The sequence below is a fragment of the Rhododendron vialii genome, chromosome 11a, assembly GCF_030253575.1.
Source record: "Rhododendron vialii isolate Sample 1 chromosome 11a, ASM3025357v1".
Classification (NCBI taxonomy): Eukaryota; Viridiplantae; Streptophyta; class Magnoliopsida; order Ericales; family Ericaceae; genus Rhododendron; species Rhododendron vialii.
The window spans coordinates 3,249,530-3,270,675 of record NC_080567.1 but is presented as its reverse complement, the minus strand read 5'-3'; the positions used below and the strand labels follow the sequence as shown (position 1 = coordinate 3,270,675).

Sequence of the window (21,146 nt, the reverse complement as noted above, 5' to 3'; positions counted from 1 at the left end):
TATGCAAATTCTCTATCAAAAAAAGTATACATTCAGCCGCTATTATAGAGCATCCAGTGCACCCCTATAATAGGCACCAGTGATTGTTCTGTATCAATCTTGTCCTGCTATGTCCTAGGGTTGATATGTCTTAACGAGACTTTAAACTTCTTATTTGAATGAACACATTTATGTTTGTTTCTTAGCTACAGACTATAGTGACTATAGTACAGTCAACTTGGGTTCCCAGGTCCTCGATTTCTACCATCTGCAATGGAGGCCATTTTGGCCCAGAGTTGGAAGTTACATACATGCAAAGGCACAACGTAGGAAAACCCTTCCTTTAGAAGAGATCTCTCATCTCAGTTTCGAACCATTTTGACGCTCTCTTCAACCTCCCAACATATGTCTATGGAGTACCAAAAGCATGCATGAGTTATTCAAGAATGTTGGTAACGAGCCCATGAAAATTTGAAATCGGAGGAAGCAGGTTATGAATGTGGTAATTTTCCAAAATCCATCGAGAGATAAACATCAAAAATAGAAAAAGGAAAAACATGTTGGATCACATTTTTCTTGCAAAAATAGACAGTACAAATGTGATGCTGTGAACATAATGTCCATTTTTGTAAGGCAAATGTGGTTCAAACGCAACCAATGTGTCATAATTTAGGTTCTCGCATAGATGATCTGCACAACAGAACCTATAAAATAGTGTTTTCAACTCCAAAAAATGCTACATCCCAAAGAGAAACCACAACTGTCATCTCCTTATGCTTTTGTCAAAAAAGTAGCAACATCATAGGCTCAAAAGCAGCAGATTCATCTACAACATTAGTCCATGATTCATACGAAAAGTGATTAAGACACAACACAACATGACACAGATATGGACAAAGCTTGTTCAATGAAGCAAACCTTGGGACAAATATAGCACTCAAAAATTGCATTACACCAAAAAAAATAGCAATGACAGAACCAGGATCAAATTCGAAGTATTGTATTATGAAATGTGAGCACCAACTCTAAGCGATTATAAATTGCAAGCACCAACTCTAAATGATTATACTAGTTGCAAATTCGTTTCAAACTAATCTATTTCAACGTATTTCGATGTGCTCCCAAACATAGCAAATTATCATTTGCTCTTGTTTCTTATTTTTCTACTCTCAATGTTATTACGAGAGAGTGATGAATCCAATTTGTGCAAACAAACACTTTTAGAAACTGACTTTTACGTTGGGCATTTCAACAAACAGTGGATAGGTGAAATTTGTTCATAGGTGAGATTTGTTCCTTTCACCAAATTGAAAAGGAAAAAAAGCCCAAGAACTCTCTGCTTGATTGTAGTAGTGGAGAGAGAGAGAGAGGGAGAGAGGGAGAGAGACGAACCCTAACACAGAAGCGGTAGATTGGTGGTAGAGAGGGGGCGGCGTGGTACTGGGGCTCCAGTGGTAGTGGATCGGTGATGTGTGTGTGAGAGAGAGAGGTGTGGCGTCGACGGCGTGGTGGTGGGCCGGCGTATTTGAGAAGCTCCGATGGAGTTGGGTGCTGGACTGATTCTGGAGGAAGAGAGCAGGAGAGAGAGTAATAATACTTCGTATCCGTATTCCCCAATTTTTTTTGAAATCAAAAGGTTTTCTTTCTCGCGCAGTTGAACTTTGAACGGAAGGGAGCAGTGGGACCCTTACCTTCCATGTCAGATCGGGATGTCGGTCGGGATTTGGGTCCCTACAGATAGCAAAATTGGTTTTTTTGTTGAGAAGAGGTTTTTTTTCCTAATTATGCATTTTGCATACAAAGGATTCTAGTTCTAGTTAATGCAACAGGGGGCCACGATACACTCCATGCAGCCACGCGTGCCGATGCTCCACCCAACAGAACTCCGAGAAACACACAGTACATTTCCCCTCTTAACTTGTAAACCGATCTACCTCCCGTCGTTAATGTCGACCCCAACGGTTCACGGCGCACCCTTTTAATCTCTCTCTCTCCCCTCCCCCGGACGCCCCTCTTTCCTTATCGTTTTCCAATCAGATCTCTAGAACAAAAATCTTGAGAGAGAGAGAGAGAGAGAGAGAGAGAGAGAGAAAGAGCATGGGTTAGCTGCTTCGTGCCCTCACCTTCAAAACCCTAATTTCTCTCTCTCCGTAAGCACATACATCACTCTTATCGGCTCAAAAATCTTAATTTTGTTCACGTGTATGCGAGCATTCTGACATCTAGGGTTTTTGTTTTGTTTGTACATACTTACACACATACGTATACATATATATACAGAGAGAGAGGGAGGAAAGAGAGAGAGAAGAATGTATAGAGACAGAGGAGGCGGTGGATCGAGGCCGGAGATGGGTCAAGTCGATCGAAAGCGTATCAACGATGCCCTTGATAAGCACTTGGAGCGATCCTCACCGTCTACTTCTAGGGCTTTGAACGGAAAGGAGAAGGATCGCTTGTCTGCTCAATCCACGTTATCTGGTGGCAAGCCACCTCCTGATTTGGCCGAAACCAAAGGCTCCGATGGTTCGTTCCCGTCTCTCTTAATGCGCATTTTTTAATTTTATTTTTATGACGAAGCGTGTGTTGTGGTGGTGAAGTCATGATTTTTTGAGCATGCCTGATGATCTCTGTTTAGTGTTTCACGAATTGTTGAACTGAATCCAATTATTGTGATATGGTTCATGTATTACTGTTTAAATGTTTTGTGTTGTAATGGTGAGGAGTACACTGGTATTCTAACATGAGAAACGGTTTTAATTAATTCTATTAAGTTATCCTATTATCCCCAGTGAGGTAAACACTATAAAGGTATGAGGTATGCTACTAACAATAACTTTACAACCACACACAAACACTTACACACACTCACAAAGGGGGTGAGGCTCACCCCTTTGTGAGTGTGTGTAAGTGTTTGTGTGTGGTTGTAGCATTGTTGATGCTACTAATACAACACTTTGCGCGTCAGTATGCACAACATGCTAAGGTGGCACTCCATTATTGGGCAATGGATGAGATGGCATTTTACATTGCCCGATGATATGGTGCCACATAATTGTGTTGTGCATATTGTTGTGCAAAGTGTTGTGTTAATAGACTTTCCCAAAACAGAAATCATTACAACTATTTTTTCACAACTGCATGCATTTACGATGCTCAAGATTACTATAAACTAATTGATGGACCCCTCACATATACGACGGGTCTAGTCAATGGTGGTTCCATGATTTTTGTTCGTGTATTCATTAGCGAAGCTATTTTTATCAGCTCTATTGAAGCCGTCACATGTAAAAAGGAATTCAAATGTGGTGGTTCCAACTTTTTGACCAAAAAAAACACAAAAATGAACTATTTATAACGGCTGTCCTTGACGTTTTTTCATTTTGAAGTCGGTACATAATAGCCTTGTTGTGTATGCTATTTTTGGTACGTCTATTTATATGTACTAGAATCAGGACACACGTGATGGGTGTGCAAAATATATTGTAGTGATGTTTGGCGTCAACAAATGAAAACAACAATATCCGAATTGCCTATACATAAATCTTTATCCTGGTGCAGAGAAATTCTTAAATGAAGAATTTGCATATGGCATAACATTTGACTAACAATTGAGATCAAGTCTTACAGGAGAAACATAGCAGAAGAGAAGAAATTATGAATGCCCATGTTAACTTGCAAAATGAATACATCCATCATAGAAGTCTGCGAGCAAATAGTTCTTTCTTGTTCTTACTTCTTAGAGCTCTCCTTCATAATCTCATTCTTTCTGTATTCAAATGCATTTTGTTTTCCAGTATGCCCATATCTTTCTCAGGGGAAGGGGTGGGAGAGTGGTTATGCACTAAAAGTAAGTACTGAGGGGCAATTATGCTAACTATTTACATATGTTAGCAGTTGAAACTTGTGGATTGAAATCAAAAGTATGAGCCAGCCTCAAGAGAAAGGCCACACCATTTAGTGCTCTCCTTATATAGATGAGAACAGATGTAACCTACCGATCATTGTTCCACAGATCTGCCGTTCGTCTATGCATTTTTCTAGGTAGCGAAAAACATCTTTCTACTATTGCAGTGGTAATAGTTGAGAACTTTAAGAGTATCAGATCTATTTTGCAAGAAAGAAAACGGATACTGTAACCTCTTCACGCTCATCTCAGGTCATTACTAATGTAAGAGAAAAATAATTGCAAAATCTCATACAGTTTATTGGACTGAGTTAATGCTAATTTCACAAGGAAATCAACTAATGTGCACATCAAAATGGCTGCTTCATGTCTGATAACATCGAGTAAAAATAAATCGCTGTACATCCAAATTACTTTGGGGCTTGAACTTAGGGTTGGTACTTGGTTCTATGGAAGGTCTACATTCCTCGTGCAGGGTGTTCAAATATAAGTAAAAAATGCACTGAGAAACTATAGCATGCAGAACAACATGATCAATGTTTAAATGACACAATAGAAGGAAACAACTTAGTTTTATTGGATAACCTACATTTGTCAACCTAATTTTAACCTATCTCTCTTTCATGGTGATCAGTGTAATGCAACTCCAGGGTGTATCTCTCAAAAGTTTTATTTCCGAAGAGCCAAAACAAACTCTTAATAAAATCTTAAGCTACCAAAAAAAACAAAAAACAAATACACTTGTAATTGGCAGATAGCCATACTAATTATCTCTAGCATGATATAAACAAAGCACTCTAGATTGATTGTGATCCAAGCGAGCATGTTTCATAGTACAATGTATTGTAAGTAGTGACTAATATTTAACAAAGCACTCTAGACTGTTGATTGTGATCCAAGCGAGCATGTTTCATAGTACAATGTATTGTAAGTAGTGACTAATATTTATCAAATTCTTGCGACTTTCTAGAATTTGAAGGGAACTAGTTAAAGATCAAAATCATAATTACTAAATTGAGCTTCAATACCATTATGAAAACTTAATACCATTGTGAAAACTTAATGAAAGATCATTAAGTACACTAAAATGGTAACTTTGACAAACATCTATCCAATACCACCCACATCTACATAAAGAGCGTGTGTATGTACTTATGGTTGTCAAGTTACAATGTTGAGTGTCTGTTATGATCTGTCTTTAAGTTTTCACAGCTGTATTAAAGCAATATTTATAATTGCGGTTTGGATCTTCGACAACGTCCCTTTTGAGTTTTAGTTAGTTGCAACAATTTAGTATATATTGTGAGCATAAAACTTATCTGCGACTATGAACATGTACATTAGTTTAGTGTGCTTTCTTCCTCTCAAACTTGAGGTAATTCATAGGGCAAACTTCACTTGCATCCTCTGTCTTTTGCTCTGTGCGGCTATGTCCCATGACCTTCAATTATTAGCACATTGCATTTTGTGTATATACTCCCTCCGCCCTAAACAATTGTCCGGCGCTCAAACCTAGGCCTTCAAAACGATGCATTTTTCGTAAAAAGAATCAAATTTTTTAAACAAATCAATAGATATCAATGAATTTTTTTAAGTTGTGATTTTTTTTTGAATATTTTAACAAAAAAATACATATTTTAAAAGGCATATGTTTTTATTTAGGGACGGAGGGAGTAATATATTGACATGCCTAATATTGAAAGATTTCTAAAATCTCCAAAGAATAAACAAATGTGTCTGTGCCACTGCAAATATGAGCCCCTACGAGGAATTGAATATTTTTTGGCGAATTAAAAGCTCTAACGCAACTCAAATGTGTCGCCTGGAACTCCAATCTAGACCTTGCAAAAATTGAACCCACCCTGAAGCCCCAACAAAAATTGGAACACATCTAGAAATCGAACCTTCAATCTTGCTGACTTTGGTAATTAGAAATTGATGATTGTCTCCTGGTACTGGAACAATAGTGTACATACATATGCGTGTATGTATACATATTGGAGAAGCCCATCACCTGCTGTGGAATACTTTTTGGCTGCTCTAATATTACATTGCTGTAGCCCTAACTGTTGCAATCCTATTGAGTTAAATAATCATTTGGACCCCAAAGAAGAGAAAAGGTTTGAACCCAAAATCTTTGAGCATGAATTCAAAAAGATCGGAATTATCAGATTATATTAACAATGGAATTTTAGATTTCGAAGCATACGAGAACTTCACCTATAGCCTATAGGTTATATTAGAAATATTTTTTAAGTCAAAACAGAAGGGTTTCATGAGTTGGGATCCTTGGTTTTCAAGTAAGTTGATTCAAAAGCTTGGTGATCTATGACAGGATCTTGATTGAAATAAAAAGAAATTTGATAATGCTGATCGCTATGTAAATTTTAAGATTGTAGGAGGGCACTTTTATCCTAGAAAAGAAGTTATACTCCATGTAGGCACGTGAGATTATTTTTGAGAAGGTATTGCTTATTATTGTTATTGTTTAATGACTTTTGTCATTATCACAGTTGATAGAATCGGACAAAATAGCATGAAGTTTGGGATTTGAATCATACATTTTATGTGATTCATTGGGTAATTGATAGGAATAGATTCAATGAATGACAAAAGCTTTACATTGGAAAGGGGTTCAACTAACCTTTGTCAACCTTTTAAAGGTTGTTATAGTTATTATATGTCATCTCTGTTTTCTCTCCCCCTATTTACTCTCTCAGACTCAAACCCTAGAATAACGACAGGTATTTTCTCTCTACAATATTCTAGGGCTACATATTCATCTTTATACAAGCGTTTGTACTAGAGTAAAGAATCGTCAGAAGATATCAAGTAATTTATTAGAAAAGCAATTGGCGGTTGGGGTTACCCCCTATAAGTTGGCTTCTTCTTGTAACAGTTGTGCTTGAGTTATTGTTGCTTTGAATTTAAGAGTGTAGATTTGTTGCTTCACTATTGAGAATGGTGATAGAAATCTAGGAGGAAAGAAGTGAGGTTTTTATGTATAGAAACCACCATTCACTTTTCTGTAACGAATCTTGAACTATTGTTTTACTAGTGAGTTGTCATAATCACAATATGGTTGATTGCATGATTTAAGATTTATGCATGACGGCGGGACTCCTATCCACATTCGTGGCATAGAAGCAAGTGTTTGCCTATGGGCCATGTGGGCATCATTTAAAGAGATCCTATGCACACCGTATCATTAATAGCAAAATGCATAGATACGTTTCTACGTGGATATAAAACATTTATGTTAATCAAAGAAAGGAAAAAAATGCTATCTGAATTCTGAATTGGAAATGACAATCGGGTTTTTACAATTCTAGTTTCGATTTATTTACTTTACTGATCTCTTCATGAGATCAAATGGGTATCAATGCATATCGCAAGGTGATTGCCTATCTTTCAAACCTCGTGAGAAGAACTACCTCACGCATGATCTAGCGACTAGAATTGGCTGTGACCCATGCAAAGCATCTTGTGAGATCTTCACCCGCCACAAGAGCTTGAAAAAGATGGCTACAGATAATGGAAAACCATGATGTGGTGGCCTAAGAAGCACGTATATGGACACGACATGGACACAGGGATATGCTCCAGGAGGTTTTTTTACCATTATCTTTTAGGCTTTTAATAATAACTTAAATATAAGATACTGAGATGTGGTTGGGTTTGTTCATCCACTGGAATGCTACAGAATGGTGAAAGCCTGGCTGATGTACCTGCTAACTATGACACACTAGCTGAGGGAATTGCCTTATCAAGAATTGGTTCTTTTTCATATGTAATGGTCATTGGAAGCAAGTGCTCTCCAGTAAAATTTGATTGATTTTGGTTGGTTGTGTCTGTTCACAATATGTTTGTCTTACCTAGGGTACTAAAGTTAATGAGTAGTTGATAGCTATTGAGATCTTTTCAAATTTGTAAGCTGTTCGATGTTTCCTGTAATGTGCAAGCGTAGCAGTCTTTCTTCCTTTTTTGTTTTGCTTGGTTTGTCTATCCTAATCTGCCGTATGGATTGGTCGGATTGTTGATTGCAGAGGAATCTGAAACAGACAGTGAGGAGTCAGATGTGAGTGGTTCAGAGGGGGATGATACATCTTGGATTGCATGGTTCTGTAATCTGCGTGGGAATGAGTTCTTTTGTGAAGTTGATGATGATTACATTCAGGATGATTTTAACCTATGTGGGTTAAGCAGCCAAGTTCCTTATTATGATTATGCGCTCGATTTGATACTGGATGTTGAATCCTCTCATGGTAAGCTTTCTTTTCTTTTATGTGCTTGCTTTGGTTTATTTTTTTGTTACCACGATTGTCAATTCTGTTGCTATGTTTATCCCTCAATTGTGTTGCTATGTATATTCTCATGTCTATGATTTGTGTTTCTGAACTAAGGATATTTTAGTAAGTGAAGTTATCCTTGCTTAGATAGGGGAATCAGTTGTGAATTTACTATTCTTTCAAATCTTGTTTCGGTAGTTCAATGCTACCATAACCACGAGTGCAATGTGTTAGGGGTTCTTATAGGGGTGTGCAGGAATCTGCAAATCAATAACCCTTTCACGCATGCACAGTCCTTTTCTCGAGAACCGAAGACCATTTACTCATATCCTTTTTAGATTCCAAGATAAACATATTCATCTCTCTCTCCCTCTCTCTGCTGCATTTTGCTTTCGCTCCCTCTTTTGAGCCTTTCTAGAGAGACGTTTACCATTTTCAAGATGAACATTAGGCCATTTTCGTCTCCCTCTTTCCTCGCTGCCCATGTTATAGAACCAAACAAAACCCCAGCTCCATTGCTCTTAATTCCCATTTCACTCTTCCTGTTTATGACTCTCTCTCTCTCTCTCTGAGGTAGTTAATATTTTCTCAAAAAAATTATAGTTCACCTTTGATATTCCCTTCTAAGAATCTTCGCGTTCAAAACAAAGTGGTTCAACTGTGGTGTATCACCGACGACGACAGAACTCCAATTGAAAGAAAGGACCATTGCTACCGATGAAGATCAAAAGAAGAGGGGAGGAAGAGCTTTGCACCTTGTCTCAATCCACCAAGCCACCCGCTTCCGACTTGTCAAACTTAGACCCGAGATCTGACAGTTTCAATGGGAGTTTCGGTTGAGCTCAATTGAAAGAAATGGCTACCCAATGATGTTAGTTCAGTTGATGGGTTGAGGGTGCACCTGACCAAACCCGACCCGTGCTCACCCCTAGTTCTTGGGTTCCTTCCTACAACCGCGGCCCCCCCCCGGATGCTGTGAAAAAGATTTTCAAAGTTGAATGTTTTTCCAATCAAGTAAGGTACCATGGATCATATTATTTCAGCTTCATATGGAAAATGGCGATTCTTGTTTGTGACAGGGAAAAAGGTTAGTAAAGCATTTTCCTTTTGGATTGATGAAGTAATGATATGGACAAGCACCATTAAGGTACAGAGGCTATCTCGTTTACAATTCTGGCTAAAATCACCAAGAGAAAAGGAAAACGCATTAATTGGTTGATAGCAACCTCAATTCTATAAGCCGGTCTCTACATCCTCAAAAAGTAATTCAGTTACTCTTTCTCCTAATCCGGGTTGCCCATGTATCCACTGTCCAACTGTCATACAGCTGAAGCACTGATGCTGGTATAACCCAACTCATTCTGAAAATGGGAAAAAACAAGCAACACGAATCTCTAATAAAGTTGCAGTGAAGCAAAAGATGCTCACTGATTCCACTGCCATCCGACACAAGCGGCAAGAAAGTTGTCAATATCCAACTGTTTTTCTTCATTTTCTTCATTGCCGATCACTATGTATATACATGTATGTATATGCTTATGTGTCCCCCCCCCCACCCAAATTGTAGAGAATAAGAATCTGTTCGAAAAAAAAATGACCCTTCCGTGGGGACCTTAGTAGCACGAAGCGGGGGCGGGGTGCGGAGGCACTTAGAAGCTCCTAAGGTTGGGAGCCCCTAAGGAGTGTATATAGATTATATAAAATATGTACATAAAATATCTTTAAATACTTAACCATTAAAGGAAAAGTGATACTGAAAATTTTCTCATTATCGGAAGTTATATATGTTCTCAATTTGCAAAACTTCTTGAATAATATGATTCTCGTATGCTTATTTCATCAATGGCATAATTCCCTTAAAAGTTAGTGAATAACTGCCTTAACGGCGCAAGCTCCCATCTTAGCAAGGAGCGAGCTCCCATCTTGGGAGCGCCGATTTGAGCTCCCATCTAGGGAGCGCACCCATTTTCGAAGGATCCTGCTACTAAGGTGGGGACTCCAAATGCTGATTCAAGGAAACACGCTCAAGCCTCCTTTGTTGAAAGTTCTTCCATCTCCATTCACAAACCTCATGTACTTCACAAAATTTTCCATGGCATTGCTAATGATGTCCAAGTATCAGTGCTTATTATTACGACGTTGTAGTGCTCCTAATTTTTTGGTAACCAGAGTTTGATTTTCTTTTATTTAACCGTCAATGCACTCCTATACCACGTCGGCTCATATTTGGTGAGCTTAACACTATGATTGTTAGAATTAGATAATTTATCATGGTTTTCGTGTGCAGATAATGTGGCATATTGCGTGAAGTTCGAAAATCCAGTCATTGTTGGATACCTTTTAGATATGAAGAGCTTCTTCGGGAAGCAAGAAAAACCTTATCCACTAAAGTGGCAAGTAAAGCACTTTGAGCTTTGATTGGATTTAGGGTGGTCAGAGACAGTGAGCTTAAGGGAAGGAAGAGGGGCTGGGGTTAGGTCCTTTTGTCTACTTTCAAAGAATCCATTAAGGCCAAAACAAATCATGTCATATCTCTTATAGTGCTGTCTAATTCAGGTTGTTTTAGGTCTTGAGGGGGCAAAAACAGCAAGTTGACCATACCCCGCCATGACAGGGATCATCCACACGAAGTTCTTTACGCGTTCATATATAGATCAGCTTATATATAGGCTTACTCCAACAAATAACCAGAGACGACATTGACCTGAGCTTATATGTGGGATGTGTGTATTCCCTTTTGGTTCATGGTATCTGTCATGTAGCTAAGCTATATGTTGACAAAAGCAATATCTCTGAGCTCCCTTGAGACTTTTAGACTTGGTCTGTGTATCAAATGGCAGCTTCAGTTTTGTTTTTCTTACTGTTGTTTGGAAGAATAGAGAAAGTGTGTAGAGTAGTAATCACCCTAACACACATATATCTATATTACTCTGGAGAGTTGCATATACATTAGATAGATGATGTGGGATAAACCCACTTATTCTAATAAACACTTCTAACACTCCCCCTCAAGCTGGAGAATAGATATCACAAAATCTCAGCTTGTTACATAAAAATTCTAAATGAGGTTTAAACAGTGATTTGGTAAAAATATCTGCTATCTGAGCTCCTGTGGACACAAAGGGCGTAACCAATACACCACTGTCAATCTTCTCTTGAACGATGTGACAATTTACTTCAATATGTTTAGTTCTCTCATGAAACACCGGGTTTGCGGCAATATGTATCGCTGCTTGATTATCATAATACATAGGAATAGGTAACTGTACCCGAAATCCCAGCTCCTCAAGAAATGATCTCAGCCAAACAATCTCACATGTAGTATGAGCCATAGCACAGTACTCTGCTTTTGCACTAGACCTTGCAACAACAGTTTGCTTCTAACACTTCTAGGTAACTAGGTTGCCACCAACAAACGTACAGTGACCCTGCCCAATCTGCATCCGTAAATGCCTCAATACGAAAATGACCATTAGAATGGTAAAACAAACCGCGTCCAGGATGAGCCTTAAATACTTGACAATGCGAATACAAGCTTCCCAATGTGGAAGACGAGGAGCAGACACAAACTGACTCACCAAACTAACAGCAAATGATATCAGGATGTGTGTTGGTAAGATAATTCAACTTACCAACCAAGCAACGATACCGGTCTGGATGAGGAAATACCTCCCCCGATCAATGCAAAGTTTGACATTAGGATCCATTGGAGTCTCCACAGGTTTAGCTCCCAAAGAACCCCTCTTAGAATATCCAACACATATTTTCTCTTAGACAAACTGATCCCATCCTTGGACCTCGCTACCTTAATACCCAAAAAATATCGCAGCTTAGAGTCTTTAGTGTGGAACTATGTAAAAACTGTTTCAACTCATCAATCCCTTTCTGATCATCTCCAGTAATAATGTCATCTACATAGACAATGAGCAATACTTTCCCTCGAGCCGACATAAGAGAGAACACAGAGTGGTCTGACTGTCTTCAACGCATGTCAGATCTCATAACGGCATCACTAAACTTGCTAAACCACGCTCTAGGAGATTGCTTAAGTCCATAGAGTGCTTTGCGAAGATGACATATCTTATGCCGCTCCCCCTGAGCAACAAACCCAGGTGTTTGCTCCATGTAGACTTCCTCCTAGAGATTGCCATGGAGAAAGGCATTTTCGACATCGAGCTGGAACAACGGCCAACCAAGATGGGCGGCAAGAGAAATAAGAATCCGCACAAAACCAAGCCTGGCAACGGGAGAGAAGGTTCCTGAATAATCAACACCATAAGTCTGGGTGTAGCCTTTGGCAACCAGGCAAGTTTTGTGAAGCTCAACAGTGCCATCAGGAAGATACTTGATAGTATAGACTCAACAACAGCCGACAATAGTTTGACCAGCAGGAAGAGTAACCAACTCCCATGTGCCATTATTATGAAGAGAGATTTCATCCTCCATAACTTTCCGCCACCTAGACCGGGATAATGCCTCATGAACAGTGTGAGGAACAAAAATGGAGGAGATAGTAGTAGTGAAAGCACAAAGAGATGGAGAGAGATGATCATATGAGATAACCCGAGAAAGATGATGAGAAGTGCTAGAGATTAGAAAAACCATATTTTACCGGTGGGTGGCAATTTTCACGAGTCGGATATCGAGGAGCAGACGGATCTAGTGGGGGGAGGTGGAAGATGGCGGTTCTGGCGAAGGTGGTTTGGCTAGCTGGGAGGGTTCTGTAGGTGGAGGCTGGGTTGGTCCTGGTGCGTTGGAACGCCGAACATATACCTGCAAATGTTTTTGAGGAACAGTGCCAGTTGGAACAGCCATAGGTAACACAGACTCAAGTGTAAGGAGATCATTGGTAGTAACCGGATCCGAGTAATATGGCTAGGACTCATTGAACGTGACATCAACATAGGCAAAGTGACGACGTAAAGTAGGAGAATAACAACGATACCCTTTCTGGGTGTGTGAGTATCCCAGAAAGATACACCTAAAAGACCGTGGATCAAGTTTACTCCTATCATGGTCAAGAACATGGACATGTGCACCAAAAATTCGAGGGGGTAATGAACGGAGAGGCCGATCGGGAAATAAGATCGTATGGGGAACCTGACCACCGAGGACCGTAGAGGGCATGCGGTTGACTAAGTAACATGCAGTGAGGACGACGTCACTCTGATATGACTTAGGAACCTGCATTTGAAATAATAAGGCATGCATAACCTCAGACAAGTGCCGAATCTTGCGCTTAGCAATCAGCAATTCTATTTTGTTGTGGAGTTCAAGAGCACGACGATTGGTGAATAATGCTATGATCATCAAAAATTTGAGAAAGTGTACTATGAAAATATTCACGGGCATTATCTGAATGAAATATCTTAATGCAGATATCAAACAGATTCTTAACCTCCATGTAAAATGATTTAAAAACATATTTCAATTCAGATCTCTCTTTCATTAGATAAACATGTGTGATACGAGAAAAATCATCCACAAAAATTACATAATACTGAAAACCAGAAATACTATGCACATGAATAGGCTCCCAAATGTCTGAATAAACTAACTGAAAAAGGACGCGACACATGACGCTCAACCCTAGGGTAAAAAGTGACTCGACGGTATTTACTAAACTCATAGACTTCACAAACCAACTTATTAATGGAACGACACGAGGGCACAAGATGCTTCAAACTCTGAAGAGAGGGATGATCAAGACGATAGTGCTGCTGATATGGAGACTCTGATGTCTGAAGGGCAACAGGTTGAGGAACAGTCAAGTAATATCGGCCACCTCGCTCAATGCCCCCACCAATCTTCCTCCCTGTCTTGAGAAGAGACAGGAATTGAACCCAAACCAGTAACAGCAGTGGTAGACCCATCAACTAAGGTAACATGAGATGATCTACTAACTGGCTGTCGATCACAAAGGAAAGCAGTAGCTCCCGAGTCAATAAACCAAGGAGAGGAAGATGAGGAGGCAACACAAGCAATAGATGGACCGGTCTGAGCGAGCGTAGCAGTGGAGGATCCTATCGCAGTCTGAAATGACAAGAACAGTCTAAAATGATGAGAAGCAGCGCTGCGCTGGTTCTCATCAACTGAAATAACTATACTATTGGCAGAAGATTGAGTATCGGCAGAAGATTGAGTAAACTCTCCAGTATCCTCGGAGACAGCGGCCTGATGAGCATGAGGAAAACCATACAACTCATAACATGTGTCCATCCAATGATTGGTCCCCCACAATAAGTACACAACCGAGCACCACAGCCACGACCGCGGCCTCCCCCTATCATGCGGCCGCCATGACTAAATGTACGACTACGACCACCAATAATAGTATCCGTACAGCCACCAGAACCATGGCCACTCATCTTAAAATCTCGGCCATGACCTCTAAACCCATGACCACGGCCACGACTGACTAAGAACACAAAGCTATCAGAAACATCGGAAGTCAAAAGCAGAACGGTTAGAAGTTGGTGCAGAAATAGACGAGGAATGACGGAGATGACTGAAAACCTCGCTGAGAGGAGGTAAGTCACGAGTTCCCAAAATCTGATTACCCACAAGACAAAAGTTCGATGATGCACCGGATAAAAAACAAGTAACCCTCATACGGTCATGCTGGCGCCGGAGAATCTGAATATCAGCAGTAAGAGACTCACAAATATCCATGTCATTACAAATGCTTTGAAATTTAGCATCATAATCCTCAAAAGAATCATCACCCTGAGATATATTAAAGAATGAAGGTCATGGGTGCGACGGAGATTGTCTACACTTGAATACAGTTCTTTTGCCTGTGTCTACACCTCTTTAGCTGTATCACAAAACATTAGTGTACTGGCAACATGTTCAGTCATACTATTCCATAGCTCTAAACGAATACGAGCATCAACCGCTTTCCATGCCCTATATGTGGATCCATCAGCAGCAGGAGGCTCAGCAGTCAAATAGGAGTCCTCGGAATCACCCATATAATACACCTCAACAGCTTTAGCCCAAAGAACATAATTGCCCCCATTTAATGGTGTGGAGGTAATAGGGCACCTATTGCGAGTCCGAGAACCACTCGAAAAACGACCAACAACAGTAGAACTAGAGCCAGAACCAGTACTAGAACTAGAATCAGAATTCTTCTCAGACATTTTATCGAGCAATGGAGTGGCAACCCAAACAATAAATGACCACACAGCTTCAAACCCAACTAAATAAGAGAAACAAGCTAGCACCACTTAGAGCACCACCACCAACAGAAACTTGGCACTGCCCATATTAATTATCACGACCCAACAAGTATAGCAGAAAACCAGTGACAATATCACATACCAACACTATGAGCAGTCCAATATGTAAACAATACCATATGAATGCATTAATTCAGATCATACCAAAGGATCACAGAACCAGAAAAGGAGAGACGAACAGCCACTGCAACAATACCGACAAGCACTGGTAAGATCTGAATATGTGGTTTCGAGGGCTTTTAAGGGCACGAAAACACTTGAACAGGCTACTCGATGTCCAACGATGGCTGACGAGAACTGGTTGGTAGCCGAGAAGGCTGTTCGAGTACCCAAAGGGACTGATTTCAACTGGGTAAGAAGTTTTTAATTATTTTTTCAAGGATTTCGAGGGTTTTAAAGGGTTGATTTAGGGTTTTCGGGGTCATACAGTGGTCGTAGAAGTTCAGGCGAGGGTCGCTGGTGACTGCTGATGGCCGGTGAGGATCACCGGAGGCTGGGCGAGAGCCGGCGGCTGGGCGAGGGTCGACAGTCGCCGTTGGTGGCTAGGTTATGGCTGGCGATGTAATATCAGGCAAGGAGATGAGGTTTTAGGGCTAGGGTTTCCAGCGGGTACTGTTCACAACCGCTTGACACTGTTTACGAATGTAACAGAGGTGGGTGAGGCTGTTAGGGTTAGGATCTATGGTGGGTTGGGGTTTGGCTATGATACCATGTTGCTTGGAAGAATAGAGAAAGTGTGTAGAGTAGTAATCACCCTAACACACACATTTATATTACTCTATAGAGTTACATATACATTAGATAGACGATGTAGGATAAACCCACTTATTCTAATAAACACTTCTAACACTTACCATATACCACATGTGTTCGATTAATTAGACCACTTATTGGCCCTATTACATAAGCTAGTCGATACGTAAGGTATACACCCTTCAATTAGTCAATTTGCAGAGTGGCCGGAATAAAACCTTGAATTTAGCACAAACTTGTGGTAAATTCTAGATTCATGAATTTGGAGCTGGAGAGTGGGGCCCTTTGTAAAAATAATGTGGCTGAGGGCACCGTTATGTAGCCTGGGGAGATGCTTACAAAATGTCATGAGTTCAACAAACTCGAATCTCTGTATAGCAAAACTTCTGTATGTTTTATTTTAACTAGTGACAGGATGACCTAAGTGGTTACTTCATTGACACTGTCGAAATTAGATGCAAGAATCAGAGCTTTTTAATTTATTTCTGGTCTCATATATTTCCCGAGATGAAGTTGCATGTTGATATGCTTTGAATCTGAGACAACTCAAAGTACATTTACATGTAACTGCAATGTAGGTTTTGAGCATTCTCAAAACAGGGGCACTCACTGATATTGTCATTATGCAATTGGGCTTATATATGTATGTCTATGTATGCATTTGTCTATACCAGGACAATATTTCGTCAAATTTTCCTTTCTTGCCATTTCGCTACACAATCCACCAGCATAATCACTTAAATCAATGCTGCAATTGAAGGACCCTAACCTGTCAGCCCACTCTATCTCGTAGTAATGTCCAACATCTACGTGAGTATGTTGTACATATATCCTACTTTTTGTTTTCTGTTCACGGTATCTGGGAGATTATCAGCAAAGGGCGTTGTAATTTCAGAAATCTCTGCAGAGATCTCTGTTAGAGTCATACACCACAGGTAATCTCCGTTTGATTATCCCTAAAGATGAAAAAGGGTAGAAGGATGGGTGAGAACTGAAACCAATTTTTAGTTATGAATTATGGTACTGGAATTCTGTGTTGATTTAATGTGATGTAGAGAGGTTTCTAAAGGGGGTTTAAAAAATGGAAGGAATGCTCATTTGTAAAGTTTACTAATTACTCCATAGGCCTTCGGATAATCCACTGATTGGTGGCATTAGAAATTAAATTGACTTAGGGCATTAAGAATTCTTGAAATAGTCGATGTGCCACTTTTTAATCAAAATACAGTAGAGAAACAATACCTTGGTCAAGTAGCCTCTTCCTTTTTAGAAAGGCCAAGGCAATTTTTCAGTACTGTAAAAATAGATTTTGATGGGTTCCTATTAGTGATAGAGCCCCTAAAAAAATAACGAATTGTTTTACGATTCTATACACGTATTTGTGGAGCTATGTTGAAGATTTGAATTTGTTTAATCTGACAATGTGAACCTATTTGCTTTGACATATTCTGATGCATCTTCTTGTAAACAACTTTTGAAAATTGTTGACCACTCCAGTTGAATCTTTCCAATGAGTAAATTTGATTAACTGGAATTATGTAGGGGATACTTTTACAGAGGAACAGAATGAATTAGTAGAATCAGCAGCGGAGATGCTTTATGGCCTAATTCATGTGCGATACATACTAACAAGCAAAGGAATGGCTGCGATGGTGAGCACTGGGGCTTGGATTGAAATTTTATTTTGCCAGTTCTATGTTTCAGTTAGCTGTTATGACGATCGGCTAACGAATTCTTTGACAGCTTGAGAAGTACAAGAATGCTGAGTTTGGACGTTGCCCAAGAGTGTATTGCAGCGGACAACCCTGCCTCCCCTTTGGTCAATCAGACATCCCTCGGCAAAGTACTGTGAAAATTTACTGTCCCAAGTGTGAAGATATATATAGCCCTCGATCCAGATACCAAAACAGTATCCTTGCTTAAATTGTATAAATGAAAAGGATATGGTGTGCTACAAAGGGACAACTAATATGATCAGAATGCATTACACATGCATTACTTTCTGCACATCTGATGACAAAATAGTTGGTGTAAAGTGTCTTTATGATATGCTATTGTGATTGAATGAATATCTAGTCCCCTTTCTCCTGAGATGGCAATTAGTCAGGTGAAGAATAACGACTAGATCATCTGAGCTATGAATGAAAATTGATTATGTCAAGTAGAATAACGACTAAATGATCTGACCTATGAACAAAAATTGCAAGCATAAATTTATAATAGTAGTTATTAAAAGTGAAACAACACTTCGGAGAAGTTCTTCATCTACTTGAAGGATCACTTAGATTTTTTACTTTCTCCAATTTCTTCTCACACAATTACTATTGGGACTCGCTATGAACTTTAGTCTCTATATTGGCTGTTTATGAATCAGTTCCCTAGTTAAGTCAATGTAGTTCCCAATTATTTGAGAGTCAAAAGACTTGTAGCATGGATTTTCACAAGAGATGTTATTGAATTGGATGTCATTGGATGCAACGACGGAGTATTGACCATTAGCTACTGTCACTTTTGTGTCACGTGCTTTTCATGCTCTACTAGTAATTGTTTCTTTAACTTTTATCTAGACATTGATGGTGCCTATTTTGGAAGCACGTTTCCTAACCTGTTCTTGATGACTTATGGGCACCTCAAGCCACAAAGGGTGTCTCAAAGTTATGTTCCAAGAGTGTTTGGCTTCAAGATCCACAAGCCATGATGCTGGAGTTCCTAGCTGCCATTGGGCCACCTGATTGTGGTGGTGGGAGTTCCTTTCATCGACTTTATGTTGGTGATTCGTGTCCTGTTTTGGGAGGTAATGATCTGACGATGCAGTTTTGAGTTCATAGTTCCCCCAAGCTATCATATACTACTAAGGTTCACCTTTCACAAATATGATGTGAGAAAGGTACTTTACGTTACATGCTAAACTATTTCATCTTTTAGTCTTAGGTGCCTTTTTTCTACCTTTCAGTTGTATTTTGTTCTTTCTTCCTTGATCAATATGTATTTTAACTCTGGCCGTTTGGTTTAGTTTCTCATTGTGGTCAGTGGCACTTTGATTTAGCCATTCAAATTCTGTGAGTTTGTTGGGCTCTCTAGGTAAACAATTTGTGGATTATTTCTTGATTTACTCCCTCCGTCCCATAAAGTTTGGCATTTTCAGGAATGCGTGCCATTTTTAAATTGCATGTATCTTTCAATCCATAATGTTTTAGGCAAATTTTTGAATTTTGTTTAATAGAACAAATTAAAATCTATCAAACAAGATCCATATTGCTTATAAAAAACATTACGGATTAAAAATTATAGTTAATTTTTTCATAGGGCTGGAATAATGAAAGTGCCAAACTTTATGGGATGGAGGGGGTACCTTTTAATGGTGCAATTTACTATGGATCAGCAGTTCGATGGAAGGCATCAATTTACATGTTGGTAATATAGCTACAGTTCAAGTGCATTCTGAATAATGCAGTGTATCTTTCCTTCTCTCCCTCTTGGCTGTACTTTATTATTTCTCTTAACGTTTTTTTTTCCTTACATGTGGAAAATACCCTCTGATATAAATGTGGGTGTGCGCGCGCCCGTATCTTCCTCTTTCTTTGATGTAATTTGTTGCCTCAATTTTGCCGATGCCAGAGTTGACTTTTTTGTATACCATAATATGATGGGAATGGTTTGGCTTTTGTTCTATATAGTACTCATGACCTCATTATGGGCTATAGCTGCACTATTATTTCCTTTGGAACCTCGTTCTCTTGTCCTCCCGTGATCATTATTATGCCGTTGCAGTTGGTTAAGCTTTTTCCTTCTCTTTGTATTTTTTTATTTGCCTGCAGAGTTTATTGTCATTCCAATTTGCATCAGTAGTTTGCATCTTCACGCAATACATATTGTTTTTGATCGGCTCTTCATGCAACATACACAAGGAGAAACCATCTGCCTTCAAAAATTACTTGATCTACTGATACTATGGGAGTGGAGATCCTGGACAGTATATGTACTTGTCCTCCTGCAATTATTGTTCTGAGGCAAGGCTTTGGTTTGGTTCGGTTTGGTTTGGTTTGGTTCGATTATGCACTATTTGGACTCTTGGATTTTTGGGGGCGAAAAAGGATTAAACATTGATTGGACTCCACATCTTCTTTAGCTTGATGATTGTTGTCTCTTTGTGCTATTTGGTCCCGATGAGAATTAACCATTTAAAGGGGAACAAGGTAGAAGTTTGGCCTTTGAGGGAGATGTTTTGGCACTGAGCTTTTCCCTGAATCTCAGAAGAGTTTCTTTATTCATGTTCTATTGTGATTCCATAATGTAAGCAATAAGCTTGAATACTTGGGATTACAACAAAACCAACCTTGGTTTTGGGAATAAATGATTTAAACGAACTGTTTGAACAAGCAAGCATCGCTCTCTTAGTCGTCTAGTATATTTTCTGAAAAATTGTTTATATTGTAACTTGTTGTATATTTATTATTTTAATATTAAATTTTTGTATATCTTTGGTGCTAGATTTTTACAAGTCACATGTATATCTGTGTGAGAGGCTTTTATCTTAGCGTTTGTTTGGATATCTAGAAACATATCTAGAAGAATCAAGGAGGATCTAGCAAATCTAGAAAATCTAAGAAGATATCTAGCAAATCTAGAAAGAATCGGGAGCATGTCTTTTGTATCTATCCATATCTTTTGTATCTATCCAAATCTAGAGCATATCTTTCGATATCTATCCATATCCAAGTAGATTTGGTCATTAATGAGAAATATATGATATGGATTCTTTCTTGCCTATATAAGGCTTGCTTGAGTGAAGCAATAAAAGCTAAGAAAACCAATAGCAAGACTAAGACCCTCCAAAGGCCTTTCATACTCAATTCTCCCTTCCATCTTTGTGAGAGTTTTGGGCAAAGTGTAAGGGTATTCTTTTGTAGAGCTTTGGGTTCTCCTACTTGTGCAGAGTAGGTTTGAATCATATGATAAATTATCGGGCTGTTATAT

At 39.2% G+C, this 21,146-nt stretch overlaps 1 protein-coding gene and 2 long non-coding RNA genes across 4 annotated transcripts; 1 reads left to right on the top strand and 2 right to left on the bottom strand.

Annotated features, from left to right (window-relative positions):
• Window positions 1-1,990: 1,990 nt before the first annotated feature.
• On the bottom strand, window positions 1,991-2,389 carry LOC131308146 (uncharacterized). The gene is made up of 2 exons (XR_009194336.1): window positions 2,248-2,389; window positions 1,991-2,119 (listed from the first exon to the last, which is right to left on the bottom strand). It is a non-coding gene; the product is annotated as an uncharacterized LOC131308146 (long non-coding RNA).
• LOC131308145 (putative casein kinase II subunit beta-4) lies at window positions 2,289-19,224 on the top strand. Of its 2 annotated transcripts, none has more exons than XM_058334964.1 (5): window positions 2,289-2,502; window positions 7,930-8,148; window positions 17,727-17,821; window positions 17,913-18,078; window positions 18,737-19,224. In XM_058334964.1, exons 1-5 carry the CDS (start codon window positions 2,289-2,291, stop codon window positions 18,865-18,867), a joined length of 825 nt encoding a protein of 274 aa, XP_058190947.1. In that variant the 3' UTR covers window positions 18,868-19,224. The 2 variants fall into 2 exon arrangements, with proteins under 2 accessions (XP_058190947.1, XP_058190946.1); XM_058334963.1 differs by having other exon boundaries at window positions 17,712-17,821.
• On the bottom strand, window positions 18,793-20,622 carry LOC131308147 (uncharacterized). Its single transcript, XR_009194337.1, has 2 exons — window positions 19,522-20,622; window positions 18,793-19,281 (listed from the first exon to the last, which is right to left on the bottom strand). It is a non-coding gene; the product is annotated as an uncharacterized LOC131308147 (long non-coding RNA).
• Between the last annotated feature and the right edge of the window lie 524 nt (window positions 20,623-21,146).

What these genes read in the sequence shown, in the direction of transcription:
- LOC131308145 (XM_058334963.1), top strand. Translation starts at nt 2,289, where the DNA reads ATGTATAGAGACAGAGGAGGCGGTGGATCGAGGCCGGAGATGGGTCAA. An exon ending in GGATGTTGAATCCTCTCATG is followed by an intron (nt 8,149 to 17,711) that starts GTAAGCTTTCTT and finishes GGAATTATGTAG; the next exon opens with GGGATACTTTTACAGAGGAA. An exon ending in TCGATCCAGATACCAAAACA is followed by an intron (nt 18,079 to 18,736) that starts GTATCCTTGCTT and finishes ACTTTTATCTAG; the next exon opens with ACATTGATGGTGCCTATTTT.